Source organism: Heterodontus francisci, chromosome 42 (genome assembly GCF_036365525.1).
Source record: "Heterodontus francisci isolate sHetFra1 chromosome 42, sHetFra1.hap1, whole genome shotgun sequence".
Classification (NCBI taxonomy): Eukaryota; Metazoa; Chordata; class Chondrichthyes; order Heterodontiformes; family Heterodontidae; genus Heterodontus; species Heterodontus francisci.
This window is the reverse complement of record NC_090412.1, coordinates 8622795-8639879: the sequence shown is the minus strand read 5'-3', so window position 1 is coordinate 8639879 and position 17085 is coordinate 8622795. Positions and strand designations below refer to the sequence as shown.

General features: G+C 42.9%; 1 protein-coding gene across 3 annotated transcripts in view; it reads right to left on the bottom strand.

The window, feature by feature from the left end:
• The window catches only part of zswim8 (zinc finger, SWIM-type containing 8), a 158163-nt gene that overhangs the window by 128378 nt on the left and 12700 nt on the right, over positions 1–17085 (bottom strand). For all 3 annotated transcript variants that reach the window (XM_068020508.1, XM_068020509.1, XM_068020507.1), the window contains one exon: positions 892–1045. In XM_068020508.1, coding sequence (XP_067876609.1) covers positions 892–1045 — 154 coding nt within the window. The remainder of the gene's footprint in view (positions 1–891; positions 1046–17085) is intronic.

The following is a 17085-nucleotide window of genomic DNA, read 5'->3' as shown; positions in this document are numbered from 1 at the left end:
TTCTCTGCATTAAATTTCATCCACTACATGACTGCCCATTCCACCAGCCTGTCAATGTCCTCTTGAAGTCTATCACTATCCGCCTCAGCATTCACAGCTTAGACATACTTAAGGGGAAACTAGATAAACCTGAGGGAGAAAGGAATACGCGGATATGCTGGTAGGGTGAGATGAAGAGGAGTGGGGACAAGGCTTGTGAGGAGCATAAACACGGCACAGACCAGTTGCGCTGAATGGCCCGTCTCTGTGTTGTATATGCTATGCAAAACTCCTGGTTGATTCTCTTTCACCACCCCACCCTTCTCCACCCCTAGCCTAGAGGCGCTCAGCTCAACGGCAGCATCTCAGGTCGTTCCCCAGCTGAGAACAGATAACAGGCAATGACCTTGGCACCTTCCTGGCTTGTGATCCAACTTTGTCGAGTGTTCCAGTTAAACAGCCCTCGGCATTGCATCGCAAAGTTGATGACACGCTAGTTCTACAACAGCTGACCCAAGGTCACTCCTGTAATGCAAGGGGGCTTGTTACCGCTTCTAAATAATTGCAGTTATTGCTTCATTATTCCTCCTCAGTCTCCAATTATATGCCCATTCCCCACCGGACAAGCGTTTACATACAGCAGCAATAACTTACATTTATATAGCGCCTTTAATGTAGTAAAACTTCTCCAGGCGCTTCACAGGAGGGTGATAAAACAAAATGTCATCAAGCCAGGTAAGGAAACTTTTAGAACAGGTGACCAAAAGCTTGGTCAAAGAGGTAGGTTTTAAATAGAAGTATGGCAAACTGTCCAATGTACACTTGCGCCACAATTCATTACCATCCAAAGATAATACACTGGCTGTGCAGCGACTGTGCTGGAAGAGTCGCGTGTGTTCACCGTCTTATTACCTGATGTCTTCTTCGTTTTCCGGGAAACTCCAGAAGGCAATGCGAAGTTGCAGCTGCTCAGGTACGGGTGGATAAACCTTTTCAACTACTTCAAAGGGAATGTGAAGGGCTACTTGCTTGGCTGACAGTTCTACCAAAGGAGTAACTTGGCCATCTGCAAAAAGACAAATTATAATCAGGGTTATAACAACAACTTACATTTACATAGCCATAATAAAATGTCCCAAGGCACTTCACAGGAGCGTCAAAAAAATTTTGTGACATCGAGCCACGCAAGATGTTAGGTCAGGTGACCAAAGACTTAAGCAAAGAGGTAAGTTTTAAGAACCATCTGAAAAGGAGGAGAGAGTGGTAGAGAGGCAGAGGGATTTAGGGAGGGAATTCCAGGGTTTAGGGCCTAGGTAGCTGAAGGCATGGCTGCCAATGGTGAAGTGAAGACAATTAGGGACAAGCAAGAGACCAGAAAGAAATCTGGTTTCTTTCAGCCTTTTTTCAGTCTCCCATTTCGAAGTATGCTTAATACATGTATATTTTAATGAACTGTTCAAGGCAACCTCATAAAATGTTAAGTGCCCTTAATTACTAGCACTTCAGAGGTCTGAAATACATACTTGTAACTCATACTAAAGTAGCACATTAACCTCAATTCTCACCTTTGCAGATGCTGATCTGTTACTTGTTAATCTCAATACATTGGTGTAACACAGTCCAGGCAGTGGATATGTCAGTAATAAACTCTTCAAACTGCCTCATTATTGTAACTGCCTTGAGATGGTTGGACCTGTACGCAGCTTGCTTTAGTGCACAGTACACAATGAAATCACATTTACATACGCAAATTAAAAATCAACAAGGCAACCCATAAAAAACAGAAAGGTTGGTCATTCGCAGGTCAGTCAATATTTCTAGGTCTAAGACTCTTCCTCAGAACTGAGAATCTGTACATAAAGTGCTGACCAGAGAGAAAAAAAAAACACACACACACACACACACACACACACACACACACACACACACACACACACACACACACACACACACACACACACACACACACACACACACACACGCGCGCGCGCGCAGATGATGGGCCATTCAGCCCTTCAAGCTTGTTCACTTCCATCTGTGCCAACTTATTAGAAGTTACCATTGATTATATATTTGATTTGACAATGTTTTGGAAGCCTTGAGTATTATTACTGACAAAGTGCTCTGCTGCAATGGCTGAGGATTTGGCTGCACAAACATTTCAACTAGCCCAGAAACCCTTGCACTATGTGCGTGTGCACAGTGCCCAAAGCTATAGAGCGATTGCTGGTAAAAAGCTTTTCTGTGGAAGCTCAGTACAGTGCTGTGGATCAACGCTTTCCAGTGAACAGTCCAACTGGAACTTACCCAGCCTGATACAGCTGCCCAGTGACTGCTTCAAAATTGATTTCAGAACATTTAGCTCCAGTGGGCTTTGTTCCACAAGAGGAACACAGCCCAGGGAACTGTTTCATCCTTAAGAGTTTCACCTCTCCAAATACATTCATCATCACATCCTAGTCTGCACTAAAGTCCGTGTCAGAGACAGTGCTGAATAGGATCCAAGTCACTCATCTCAAGAACTAAATATCAGTTTAAAGCATCCAATTTATTCTCAACTGATTCCAGGGTTTTTTTTTTAAATCAGTGTTTTGTCACTTTTGTTTTGAAGCACACAACCCTGATATCACTCCTATCTTGAGGTTTTATTAATTCCAATCTCCGTCCCTTTGTCCCGTTCTCAACAAATTATTATTCCAGGTTTACCTTTACCATACAGTTCACAACTTCACATACCACTCCAAGATCACCTCTTGATGCCTCCTTTCAATGCCAGGTTTTTCCTCAATTTAATCTGCACCACTGGGGATCAGCCGCATAGCTCTTATACGCACCGCCTCTAGCCCCTCAATGTCTCCCTCGTGTCCGGATTACATTAGTAACACAGGAACAAGAGGAGACCATTCAGTCCCTCAAGACTGTTCTGCCATTCAATTAGATGATGGTTGATCTGTATCTTAACTCCATCTACTCACCTTAGTCTGTAACCCTTAATAATGTTACCCAACAACAATCTATCACATCTTTCTGAAACTTTTCTACTTCATACATATAATGCAAAGCAGCAGCACATCAGGAGTGCAGAATTGCAACAGGTAACACAAGTTAGTTACAAGCTGGAAGTATGTAGTGTTACAGCCAGGTGAAAAAGGTGTCCAGGGATCCCTCTCAGCCTGCACCTGATCTTACCATAACAGGGTTTAATTTTAAACACACTGTGTTTTTAGTTCCCCCTTGGTGAATCCTTGCTCACCGCTTTCCAATTATAAGGCAAAGAAACCAGCACAAACAGGCTTTCTTAGGTTTAACGAAGAAAACTTGAAATTTATTAAATTTGAACTTAAACTCTAATTTGGTTGACGCCTACGGATACACGACGCGCCCATGCTAGCATGCATATGTGATACACACATGCAAATAGAGACAGAAAAGAGAAGAAAAATAAAGTGGAAAGATTTAAGGCAGTATCTGAAGAGTTTTTGTTCGGGTTCTTCGAGCTCACTGTAGAGTCCTTGATTGTAGATAGATCTTTCTTTTCACTGGGGCCCAGTATTCTTCTTAAACCTTGTTCACTGTAGGAGACTTCTCTCTCTTGGGGCTCTTGTGTCTTCAGTGGATTCAGAGGCTTGTGAGAAAGAGATGAGAGCAGACAGGAGAGATCTTCACAGTTCAGGAGCAAACAGACTTTCTGCGTTCAAACTCTGGACAATTCAGAAAAACCCAGGTTGCCAAGCAGGTTAGTCATGTGACTAACTGATCGGACCACGTCTTGGATTATAGCAATCACTGGAATGCTCCTCTTACCCACAATAGCTGGTGATCAAGGTCCATTGTGGGTTGAATGTGTCAGGGAATGGTCCTTTGTCCTTCCAAGCACTGTCTGTTAATATGCAAATGTCTTTCCCAGCCAAGGCCGATCTGTTTAACAAGTCCTTTCTTCACTCCAGTAAGTTTAAAATCAATGTTCATGACAAAATTAATGTGCCTCATTCTTGGCAGGTGAAGGCCTAGCATGACAATAGCTACAATATATAATTAAAACAGGCAGTCAGTATAGATGCACAATTATTGGATAATCTGCAAGTCGTGACCCAAGTGGAATGAGCGCCAATCAGCTTCAGAAAACGCACTGGCATTATATTTTTCCTACAACAACTTGCATTTATATAGCACCTTTAAGGTGGTAGAATGTCATAGGAGCATGATCAAACAAAATTTGATGCTGAGCCAATCAAGGAGGTATTAAGCCACGTGACCAATAGCTTGGTTAAATAAGTCGGCTTTAAGCAATTAAGTTAAATGAGGGAGGCAGAGAGAGGCTTTTCCAGAGCTTAGGGGCTAGGCAGTTGAAGGCACGGATATCAATGATGGAGTGATTAATATCAGGGGTAAGAAAGAGGGCAGAATTGGAGGAATTGACCAGGTACAATTCAACCTTCATTTTGTCATATCGTGCGTATACAATATTATGGTCTGTTTATTGTTGAATACAAATATGTTTGTTTATTTAGCCTGGTCTCCTTTCCCACATCTCAATGCTGCACCTCTCCCCCGCCCGATCACTTTGATTATTGGAGCATTTCCAGCATTTGTTGTTTCTATCCCCCCAGATTAATATGGAGTGCCCTGAAAAAAAGAAGTTGGAATAGTTTCGTTTTTGGTTGGAAAGTGAGTTCAACACATAAAAGTTGATATCCATTTTATTCAGACATTGTTTAACACTGATGTGAAGCCCATTCTCATTTGGGTAGTTGAGTGGTGCTCTGCATCGAGGTGCTCACAAGGTGTGCCACAGGCTGGTGCAGCATTAACCTGCATCCACAATTCCCAACAGCAACTTCCCAAGGTTACCTAATGCTTCATGCAGCATCAAAAACAAAATTATCAACCATTGCACGCTCCCAACTGGCTGGCTCATGGAAAACTCTGGGTAAGACCCAAGAGGTGCTCAGCTTACGATTGGTGCCTGAGGATGCAAAAAAAAAAGTCTTCAAAATGCCCAAAATTTCAAGCAGCAGTACAAAACTAACAAGCACCTCGGTCGTAGTGCACTTTACTGAATCAAGTCACATATTCAAGCCCCACTCTAGGGACTTGACCAGATAGTCGAAGATGACAGTTCAGTGTAGCAATTGAGGGAGTGTTGTGCTGTCAGAGGTGCAGCTTTCTAGATGAGATATTGAACAGAGACTCCAAGTGCCCTCCCAAAAGATCCCATTGCACTTTTTTTTTGAAGAGGAGCAGAGGAGTCCAATATTTATCTCTGAACCACCAGAAACACATGTCATTATATCAACACAGCTTGTGAGACCTTTCTGTGCATAAATTGGCTGTCGCATTTAACCTACATAATAAAATATACTTTGAAACTATTTAATTGGCTGTGAAATGCTTTCGGACATCCTGCTATGTAGCATTGCAAGTTCATTCTTCTGAATGTCAGTGAAAACAAATATAGTAACAAACAGAATTGAAACTAGACAAGATTAGTAACACTAAGTCACAAATATCTATTTTGATTTCAATAACTCATTAGAAGATAACTTCAGCAGAGGTTTTCATTACATAAGTCAAATCTATTTCCTGTAGAGATAACCAAGTAGAATTAGCTGAAAACGTTACGTTAGCCACACAGCCCTCTGCAACAGTTACTTATGGTCTTTACTGTGCTAAAATATTAATCTCAAAAGACTATAAACTCAACATTCAAGCTGTAGGGGCTTGAGTTAGAGGCTTATACTGCCCTGAACACTGGCTTTCAGACAGAATGGGAGCTGTTGACCATAAACATTATGCCTGTTCCTCAAGAGTGGCAAAGCCTGGAAATCCATTTCAAGTGGAAGGAGCTCTATTCACTTTAGAAAGAGCCATGGGAGAAATAGATTGCATTTTCTCTTTTGATAATGAAGTGAGCAATTGCCAGCCCCAATGAATAGCACTTGGCAGGGCTATAGGACAGCCATCTGAACTTAACTGAACTCGGCAGAGAACCTTCGTCTAGTTCCTTGTCAGGCTGAGATCATTAGCCAGTGGCTGAGGATTTCATCTTGGATAGACTGCAACTGGGGGTGGGGTAAAAAGGTGTGATGTAGGAGCTGGGCGGACTGTCCCCACCCCACAGAACGTCAACTCGGACATTTCTTTGTGGGTAATTCTCCACAGTTGGCAGGAGCAGTAAGCGCTCGGCCTGTTACAACAGCAAAAAGATTTCAGACCGCCAACTTTCTCAAGAAGCAGGGACGTTGTGGGCTCACCGCTCACCCCACCCTGCCAGTCAGGTCGATGTGAATATCAGCTTTGTGCAGGTTAGCGTGGCTGCAACAGGTCACATGCAATCTGAGCAGAAATGAGAAACACCAACATAAACCCATTTTCAGACGGCTTGGAATTTCTTCGTTGATGTTAAAATCACGCAAAATCCTTTTTGACTTGCGTTGGAAACAGATGAAGTGAGGCTTGCTGCAGTTCACAAATTGCCAACTGGCCCTCACTGCATTTTCTGCCTTATCTACTGAGCACAGCATGGAGGCTATGCTCTGGAATGTAAGAACTACCAGTTAGCAGGGAAGGGGTGTGTGCGGGTGCAAGTGCAGAGCTCACTCCTGGTCAGGAGAGACAGATGGCAGCCAGTATTTGACAAGGTGTTGACAATGGTGGGCATCACTATTGTAGTCTCTTGAGTGGAGATTGCACCCGTTTGCTAACAACTGAAAATCCACACAGAAAGATACTGGTGACATAGCCCGTTGGAAAATTAACTTTCAATTAACAAATTAAAAATGGGGCCTGGATCAACGGAGTAACTTGGGGCAATCCCCCTCCTCAGGGGAACTGTACCATCAAGCATGTGAAAACTTGGAAAAGTTGCGCTCTATCACAGGTTTTAAAGCACTCAAGTGATTAAATACTTCCTCACAGCATTTCGTAGGCGAGTGCCATTTCCTTCAATGAAACATAGGATCAGAAGGCTATTTAGCTCCTCCAGCCTGTTCCACCGTACAATTAGATCATGGCTGATTTATTCATCAGCAAGTAACATCTGCCAAACAAAAGGAATGAGTGTATTACACCTTGATCTGTACTGCTCATTATTAAACTACAATCTGCCCATAACTCTTTCTACATTGAACTCAAAATATCCACTTTTTTCCTCTCACTCTCCTCTTATCTCTTGTAGCAAAGCACCAATTCACAGAAGCATTTTTTCCCCAGCCGGTTAATAAACCATCAACCCTGAACTGCCGCTTTAACAAAAGATAAACCTGCATTTATATGGCACCTTTCACAACCTCAGGACATCCCAAAGCACTCTACAGCCAATGAAGTACTTTTGAACTGTGGTGACTGTTATAACACATGAAAGGCGGCAACCAATTTGTACATAGCAAGCTCCCACAGACAATAGTATGATAACCAGTTAATCTGTTTTAGTGATGTTGGTTGAGGGATAAATATTGGCCAGGACACCAGGGAGAACTCCCCTGCTCTTCTTCAAATTAATGCCATGGGATCTTTTACATCCCCAAGAGGGCAGATGGAGTCTCAGTTTAACGCCTCATCAGAAAGACGGCACCTCTGATAATGCAGCCCTCCTTCAGTACTGCGTTGGATTATTCATCTAGATTCTGAACTAGCGTGGGGCTTGAACCCACATTCTGGATCGGAGGCAGCACAGGAGCCTATGTGTTGCTGCGACTGCAAAACAATTAAGCTGACCAACATCCAAGGCAAAGGACACCCAATCTAAAAACAGAAGTTAAAACATATTACCTGCTTCTGAATAAAACTCACATCCCATCGGAGTTTTTTTAAATCTACAAATGCAGACACGCACACTGCAGTGAAAAACAATGCTTGATATAACAAAGGCGGCATTAATGAAGTGTTTGGAATAGATATTCCAATGCATGCGAGCAAAGTATCCAGTTTATCCTTAGCCGTTCTAAAAATAACCTCGTCCACAGTAGGTTAATCACTGCTCAAACTAGTTTCTCCCCTATAGCAAATGCACACAGGTAGAACTGTACAAGAAATGCACTGTACATGAATTTTATTTTCCCTGGACTTTCCAGACCTGCTGGAGTATAATGGTGACACACACGATGCCTTAGTTTACAACCACATAAGTGCATGGCTGTGTTGCAATGATACACTTGAAAGGTCCAACAGTGAACTAATTGCTGCACTAAAACCTTACAACATCGCACATACTCTCAGCCTCACTCTCACCTGAATCAAGAGAATGTGGGTTCAAGTTCCACTCCAGAGACTTGAGCATGTAATCCAGGTTGACACTCTAGTGCAGTACTGAGGGACTGCTGCACTGTCGAGAGGTGCTATCTTTCAGATGGGACGTTAAACCGAGGCCCATCTGCCCACTAGGTGAAGAGGAGGGGGGGCGGGGGGGGGGGGGGGGGGGTGGTTCTCCCCCAAATTCTGGCCAATAATTATCCTTCAACCAACAACTAACAGGTTATCAGGTCATTCATTTCATCACTGTTTATGTGGCCTGGCTGAATGCGAATTGGCTGCCGTGTTTCTTGGTTTAACATATCATCCGAAAGACGGCAGTGAGCGGAGAATAGTTAGTTAATACAAATTATAGGCATAAAGTCAATCGCAGTCGCTTACACCAGTGATGTCTCCAGGCATGATTTTCTGGCTGGGACATTTGGTGCCACTATACGCAGCTGCAATTTGTAGAAAATCTGCAGTTAGACTTTAACATGGCAACACTTTGATCCAAGTCCCCAACAATGAATCATCCACTTATTTTACTTAGTAAAGTTGTTTTGGCGTTGCTGCCAAGGCCAGCATTTATTGCCCATCCCCATTCGTGCTCGAGAAAGTAACGATGAGCCGCCTTCTTTAATTCAACTGGGTGACTTGCTAGAGCATTTCAGGAGACAACTGTCGACTACATTGCCGTGTGTCTGGACTTATATATAGGCCAGACTGAGTAAAGACAGATTTCCTTCCCTAAAAGACATTAGTGAACCAGATGGATTTTTAAGACAATTTGGTAGTTTCAAGGTCACCATTACTGATACTAGCTTTTTAATTACATATTTATTTAATTAACGGAAATTAAATTCCCCAGTTGCCGTGGCGGGACGCGACCAGACACAGGTGTCCGGATTAAGAAAATGTAAATACAGGAGCAATCGTTTCCGGTAGTCAGTGAGTGAATTGCTAACCAGAGGGCACAAATTTAAGGTCAACAAATGGAGGAAAAGGAGAGGTTTTGTTTTAATAATATGCAGGGGGCTGTTCATTCAGACACTGAATGTCCTGCCAGAAAGGATACAGAGAATCCATGGTAGGTCTATAAATATATACCAATCTCCTTTCCAAAAAGAAATTTTGTAAAGTGTATATGGAAAGGGACAATGTGGATAGCTCTTTAAGAGGGCTAGCACATGTGCGAAGGGCTGAATAGCCTCCTTCTGGGCTGAAAATTTCTATAACTGATATGATTAAAGGACAAAATATTTTCCAATCAGAACTGAAATCCCTCACCTAAATAATGTCCAAAACAATAGTTAAAAAGAGTACTGTAAAAAGAAGTTTCCAATTTATGAGCCTGTAAGGCACGTTTTATTTTAATTCTCGAGTCTCAAGAAAAATACTAAACAGTATTCAAAGAATTAAGCACAATCCCAGTGCCAGAATTTAACTGACAGTTATCGCTAGAGTCTATTTTTTATTTCAAAGTCACTTGATTCACTTCATTCAAACTTTTTGCACTAATTTTCTACTTTGTTATTTACATTGTTTAATTCAAGATTATTGGACAATTAATTTTTTTTTAGTATAAAAGCATTTTAAATTATCAGGAGCCAACAGTGCATTACAGATAACAATGATGATAAGCAGTTGTTGACTGCCACCCAAAAAACTTGTCGGTGATTATATCAACTGTTAGCCATTCACTAGGACTGTTGCCACATGTCACAAAATTGAGTGACATCCATTGACAGCAACCATGACAGCTGCCAATAGCTAACACCTTAAGGTAACGCAGTAACTCTCCAAGAACAGTAACAGAAAGCTACGGCCTTCCAAGCTGGCTGGAACTCCTTCCAGTGACTTAAATTATTTATGGCAAGCATTGTTGCTTAATGCAAAACAGCCTACACACCTCTGAAAATCACGCACACAGTTTACGTGGGTGCCTGCCACTCAAAAAGATCCACAGAAGGAATGCGGCTTTGTTAGGAATTGGCACCTGCTTCACTCCTCCCCTGTTTTGGATGACAGCCTATTCATTTGTACATAGGAGGTTGAATAAATAGTTGAGTCAATGATTGCAAAGTGCTCTTCCAAAACAAGTATAATTATAGAAAATTTTAAAGAGCTCGTTGCTGTTTGGTTAAAAATATAGACCTAAAAATAGGTGTGAAATCTTCATATTGCAAAAAATATATATTACCAGCATTTCCCCATTAGCTTCCTGATGGACTTCACCCTAGGGTCTGAAAAGAAGCGGCGAGTGAGAAAGTTGATGCGTTAGTTTTAATTTTCTAAACTTCTCTAGATTCGGGGGAACGTTCAACTAGATTTGAAAATAGCGAATGTAACTCCTTTCTTCAAAAAGGGGGACAGAAAGCAGGAAACTACAGGCCAGTTAGCTTAACATCTTAGGTAAAATATTAGAAGTTATTATTAAAGACTTTATAGCAGGGCATTTAGAAAGATTCAAGGTAATCAGGCAGAGTCAAGTTAGTTAGGGGAGATGGTGGCGTAGTGGTAATGTCACTAAACTAGTAACTCACAGGCCCTGGCTAATGTCCTGGGGACGCGGGTTCAAATCCCACCATGGCAGCTGGTGGAATTTAAGATCGTGAGTGGCGCAGTGGTTAGCACCGCAGCCTCACAGCTCCAGCGACCCGGGTTCGATTCTGTGTACTGCCTGTGTGGAGTTTGCAAGTTCTCCCTGTGACCGCGTGGGTTTTCGCCGGGTGCTCCGGTTTCCTCCCACAGCCAAAGACTTGCAGGTTGATAGGTAAATTGGCCATTGTAAATAGCCCCTAGTGTAGGTAGGTGGTAGGGGAATTGAGGGAAGGTGGGGATGTGAGAGGGAATATGGGATTAATGTAGGATTAGTATAAATGGGTGGTTGATGGTCGGCACAGACTCGGTGGGCCGAAGGGCCTTCTTTCAGTGCTGTATCTCTAAATAAAATAAAATTTAAAAAACATGGTTTTTTGAAAGGGAAATCATGTTTAACCAATTTATTGGAGTTCTTTGAAGATGTAACATGTGCTGTGAATAAAGGGGAACTGGTGGATGTATTGTACTTTCCAGAAGGCATTTGATAAGGTGCCACATCAAAGATTATTGCAGAAAATAAAAGGTCATGGTGTAGGGGGTAACATTTTGGCATGGATAGAAGATTGGCTCACTAACAGGAAACAGAGAGTAGGCGTAAATGGGTCATTTTCTGGTTGGCAAGATGTAACGAGTGGTGTGCCACAGGGATCTGTGCTGGGGCCTCAACTTTTTACAATTTATATAAATGACCTGGACGAAAGGACCAAAGGTATGGTTGCCAAATTTGCTGATGACACAAAGATAGTAGGAAAGTAAGCTGTGAAGAGGACGTAAGGAGGCTACAAAGGGTTATAGATAGGTTAAGTGAGTGGGCAAAGACCTGGCAAATGGAGCATAATGTGGGAAAATGTGAAATTGTCCACTTCGGCAGAAAGAATAAAAAAACATATTATCTAAATGGTGAGAGATTGCAGAGCTCTGAGATGCAGAGGGATCCGAGTGTCCTAGTGCATGAATCGCAAAAGGTTAATATGCGGGCTCAGCAAGTAATTAGGAAAGCTAATAGAATGTTATTGTTTATTTTGAGGGGAATTGAATACAAAAGTAGGGAGGTTATGCTTCAGTTATACACGGCATTGGTGAGACCACATCTGGAGTACTGTCTACAGTCTCCTTATTTAAGGAAGGATGTAAATGTGTTGGAAGCCGTTCAGAGAAGGTTTACTAGACTAATACCTGGAATTGGCGGATTGTCTTATGAGGAAAGGTTGGACAGTCTAGGCTTGTATCCGTTGGAATTTAGAAGAGCAAGAGGCGACTTGATTGAAACATACAAGATCCTGAGCAGTCTTGACATGGTGGATGGGGAAAGGATGTTTCCCCTTGTGGATGAATCTAGAACTAGGGGTCGTTACTTCTCTCAGAGTGTCGTGAGTCTTTGGAACTCTCTTCCTCAAAAGGCAGTGGAAGTAGTCTTTAAATATTTTTAAGGCAGAGGTAGATAGATTCTTGATAAGCAAGAGAGTGAAAGGTTATTGCGAGTAGACAGGAATGTGGAGTTGAGGTTTACAATCAGATCAGCCATGATCCTATTGAATGGCAGAGCAGGCTCGAGGGGCCGAGTGGCCTACTCCTGCTCCTAATCCATATGTCCGTACATCCACGATTGGTACACAATTGAGCAACAGGATAATTAAATCCTGCTAAAAAAGACAGGCAAAGGGAGGATTAATACAAAAAGGGTCGGGTCCTTATTACTCTCCTGAAAAAACTAATCAATCTCCAGTTGCAACAGCAACTAGTTTGGAGGATAAATGTTAAGGAACATTCTAAACCAGAGTCAAGCTCTATTTCTTCTGTGAAGTGACAACTCACTTTTTTATTCATTCATGGGACGTGGGCGTCGCTGGCTATGCCAGCATTTATTGCTCATCCCTAATTGCCCTTGAGAAGGTGGTGGTGAGCTGCCTTCTTGAACTGCTGCAGTCCATGGGAGGTTGGTACACCCACAGTGCTGTTAGGAAGGGAGTTCCAGGATTTTGACCCAGCAAGAGTGAAGGAACGGCGATATAGTTCCAAGTCACGATGGTGTGTGACTTGGAGGGGAACTTGCAGGTGGTGATGTTCCCATGCATCTACTGCCCTTGTCCTTCTAGTTGGTAGAGGTCGTGGGTTTGGAAGGTGCTGTCTAAGGAGCCTTGGTGCGTTGCTGCAGTGCATCTTGTAGATAGTACACACTGCTGCCACTGTGTGTCAGTGAATGTTTGTGGATGGGATGCCAATCAAGCGGGCTGCTTTGTTCTGAATGGTGTCGAGCTTTTTGAGTGTTGTTGGAGCTGCACCCATCCAGGCAAGTGCAGTGTATTCCATCACACTCCTGACTTGTGCCTTGTAGATGGTGGACAGGCTTTGGGGAGTCAGGAGGTGAGTTACTCACTGCAGGATTCCTAGCCTCTGACCTGCTCTTGAAGCCACGGTATTTATATGGCTACTCCAGTTCAGTTTCTAGTCAATGGTAGCCCCTAGGATGTTGATAGTGGGGGATTCAGCGATGGTAATGCCATTGAATGTCAAGGGGAGATGGTTAGATTCTCTCTTGTTGGAGATGGTCATTGCCTGGCACTTGTGTGGCACGAATGTTACTTGCCACTTATCAGCCCAAGCCTGGATATTGCCCAGGTCTTGCTGCATTTCTACAAGGACTGCTTCAGTATCTGAGGAGTTGCGAATGGTGCTGAATATTGTGCAATCATCAACGAACATCCCCAGCTCAGATGACTGACCTCCGACAACCACATCCATCTTCCCTCAAACTGTTAAACCCTAACCAATGTTCCCCGAAACTTCATTCAGGTTATAAATCTTTCAATTTGTTCAAAATAGACAAAGCGCTATATAAATGCAAGTTGTTCAATGTAGTAATGTAAGAGCGTTGTCAGACAAAGTTTGACAGCAAGCCACATAAGGAGGTTCGAACAGGTGACCAAAAGCTTGGTCAAACTGGTAGGTCAGAAGGAATGTCTTTAAAGGAAGAGAGAGAGAGGCAGAGGGGTTCAGGGAGAGAATTCCAGAGCTTAGGGCCTAGGCAGCTGAAGGCACAGCCACCAATGATGGAGGGATGATAATCAGGGATGCACAAGTGGCCACAATTGGAGGAGCACTGAAACCTGAGGGTTGAAAGGCTAAAAGGAGGTAACAAAGATAGGGAGGGGCGAGGCCATGGAAGGACTTGAAACCAAAAATTTAAGAATTGATCAAGAGGAGAAGAATTATCCAATTATCCAAAGTTACTACTGAATCTGCTTCCACCGCCCTTTCAGGCAGCGCAATTCAGATCATAATAACTCGTATATTTTTAAAATCCTCATGTCGCTTCTGGTTCTTTTGCCAATCGCATTAAATCCTTTGGTTATTGACACTTGACCCATTGGAAACAGTTTCTCCTCATTTTCTCTACCAAAACCTTTCATGATTTTGAACACCTGTCAAATCTCCCCATAATCTTTTCGCTCCAAGGAGAACAACCCCAGTTTCTCTCGTCTCCTCTACACTGGGGAGACCAAACGCAGACTGGGTGACCGCTTTGCGGAACACCTCCGCTCAGTCCGTAAGCAAAACCCCGAGCTTCCGGTTGCTTGCCATTTCAACACTCCCCCCTGCTCTCATGCTCACATCTCTGTCCTGGGATTGCTGTAGTGTTCCAGTGAACATCAACGCAAGCTTGAGGAACAGCATCTCATCTACCGATTAGGCACGCTACAGCCTGCCGGACTAAACATTGAGTTCAATAATTTCAGACGGGTCCCCCTTTTTATGCTTAGTTATTTTTTTCTTTTTCCTCTTTTATTTGGTTATTTTATTTTAGGTTTTTCAGTTTGTTTAGTTTGTTTCCACTGTGCTTACCCACTATTTTGGTTTTTTTAATGTGTTTTTTTATGTTTGTGCTTGGAGTGCTCTGTGCTTTACAGTCATTCACACCCTCTCTGTACTAACGCTTTGCCTTTCAGCACACTATCAACATACCGTTCGCCTTTGTTCATGACCTTCTGGTCAGTTATTCTCTGTGACCTTGTCCTATCAACATCTTCACCTTTGTTATCTCTTGCCCCACCCCCGCTTTACTTGCTTAAAACCTTTTACATATCTAATATTTGCCGGTTCTGAAGAAGGGTCACTGACCTGAAACGTTAACTCTGCTTCTCTCTCCACAGATGCTGCCAGACCTGCTGAGTATTTCCAGCATTTCTTGTTTTTTATCCCAGTTTCTCTAGTTTCTCCACACAACTGAAGTTTTTCATCCGTCCCTCTCTAAGGCCTCGACATCCTTCCTACAGTATGATGCCCAGAATTGGACACAATACTCCAGCTGAGGCCTAACAGCTGATTTATAAAGGTTAGGCATAACTTAGTTGCTTTTTTTACTCTATTCGTCTATTAATAAAGCCAAGGATCCCATATGCTTTTTAAACAGCTTGCCACCTTCAAAGATTTGTATACTTACATTTCACGTGACATTAGTACACTTCAATAGTGATAGCAAAACAAGACAGCATGCCTAGAAATACTGAGGCTGGATGCCAGAAGGCACTTCTTTATTCCGGTGTCTGTTACCATTCAGAACAAGGAAGATGCAGCATGTTAAGTGTGGATACATTCCTGATGGAGAAAATTGCAGCACACGGTGGGAGACACGCATGGCGTTGGGGAATTAGGTATATTTTTCATTGGTTGCCTAAAGTTTTCTCAATTGCATTACGGCTGTGTGCCTAAGCTACAGCCACAGGTATCTCCGAATAAGGCCATTTAGCCCCTCGTGCCTGTTCTGCCGTTCAATGAGACCATGACTGATCTGTGATCTAACTCCACATGGGAAAGAGCAGGGGAGTGGGACTAATTGAGCAGCTCTTTCAAACAGGCAGCACACAAGTACAGTGGACCCTGATAATCCAGCCCAGGCAACTGAATCCTGTTTGCGTTTTTATTCCTCACTTACTCGTTTTGCTCGGTTTTAAATGTTGCTGGCCTGAGGGTTTGGAAAAGACTGTTCTCAGCACGGTTGCCTCATGGATGGGTAAATCCAAAATCAGAGCCACCAAGATCTGTTGGCATCAGCACTGTGTGAGATTCGTGTCAAATAATAGGAAGATGGACTTAAAACATTACAACAGGCATCCCCCGAGGCTCCACCTTATACACTTGAGCAGCCAATGAAGACTATTTGGTGTGGAGAGGAGCTCCATTAAGATTCCCCAAAAATTGAATTTCCTTTTCTCCACCTTGCGCCACACAAGTGCCAAGCATCTCAAACAAGAGGGAGCCGGCCTAACCACCTTCTTTCACATTCGATGGCATTACCATCGCCGAATCCGCATCCAGCAACATCTCGGGGGCGCCACTGACCAGAAACTCAACTGGACCCACCTGCTAATGGCTGGGGCTACCACAGCAGGTCAGGGGTTTTATGGGTCATCACACGTACCCGACTTGCTTCTCCTTCCAGTCTACACCAGGAACACAGTGGAAACTATAGATTGAACCTAGTAGCTCACCCCTCCACGATCGCATGCATGATGCCCTACAGGTCATTCAGCCGAGTATTAACATCCCTGTCCTTCTCCATTTACCACTCTTGATAACATTACAAGTAAAAAGAAAAGAGGTTTTTGTGTTAACATTCTAGAATCATAGCATGATGCAGCACAGAAAGAGGCCATTCGACCCACGGTGCCTGTGCCAGTTCTTTGAAAGAGCTACCTAATTAATCCCAATTTCCTGCTCTTCCCCCATAGCCCTGCAAACGTTTTCCCTTCAAGTATTTATCCAATTTCCTTTTGAAAGTTACTATTGAATCTGCTTCCACCGCCCTTTCAGGCAGCGCATTCCAGATCACAACAACTCACTGCATAAAAAAAAAATGTTTCCTCTTGTTACCTCTGGCTCTTTTGCCAATCGCCTTTAATATAACAAATTATGAGATTATTGTACATAATTCTACAGATTGCAAAACCTGTTCACCAAAGGCGCTATTGTGCTGTTGTAATTTTTTAAAACATCTCTCACTTTGGAAATCTTATTCAAACGCAACTTAAAAAGAGCCCATGTAGAGTTTGCTAATTGGATCTGACCAGGTAAAAAAAATAATCCCAGAGGTTTCTTGGTAGATTAAAAAATAAACTTCTGTAACTTCAACTTCAAAGCAACATCCACAAAACTGATATTCTGTGGCTTGTTTGACCCAGGAGTGAACAGTAAGGGAATGCTGAGCACTCCATTTATGGAGGAAATCAAAAAGTATTTTGATATTTTTCAAAAGTGATCACAATTGTCCTCACA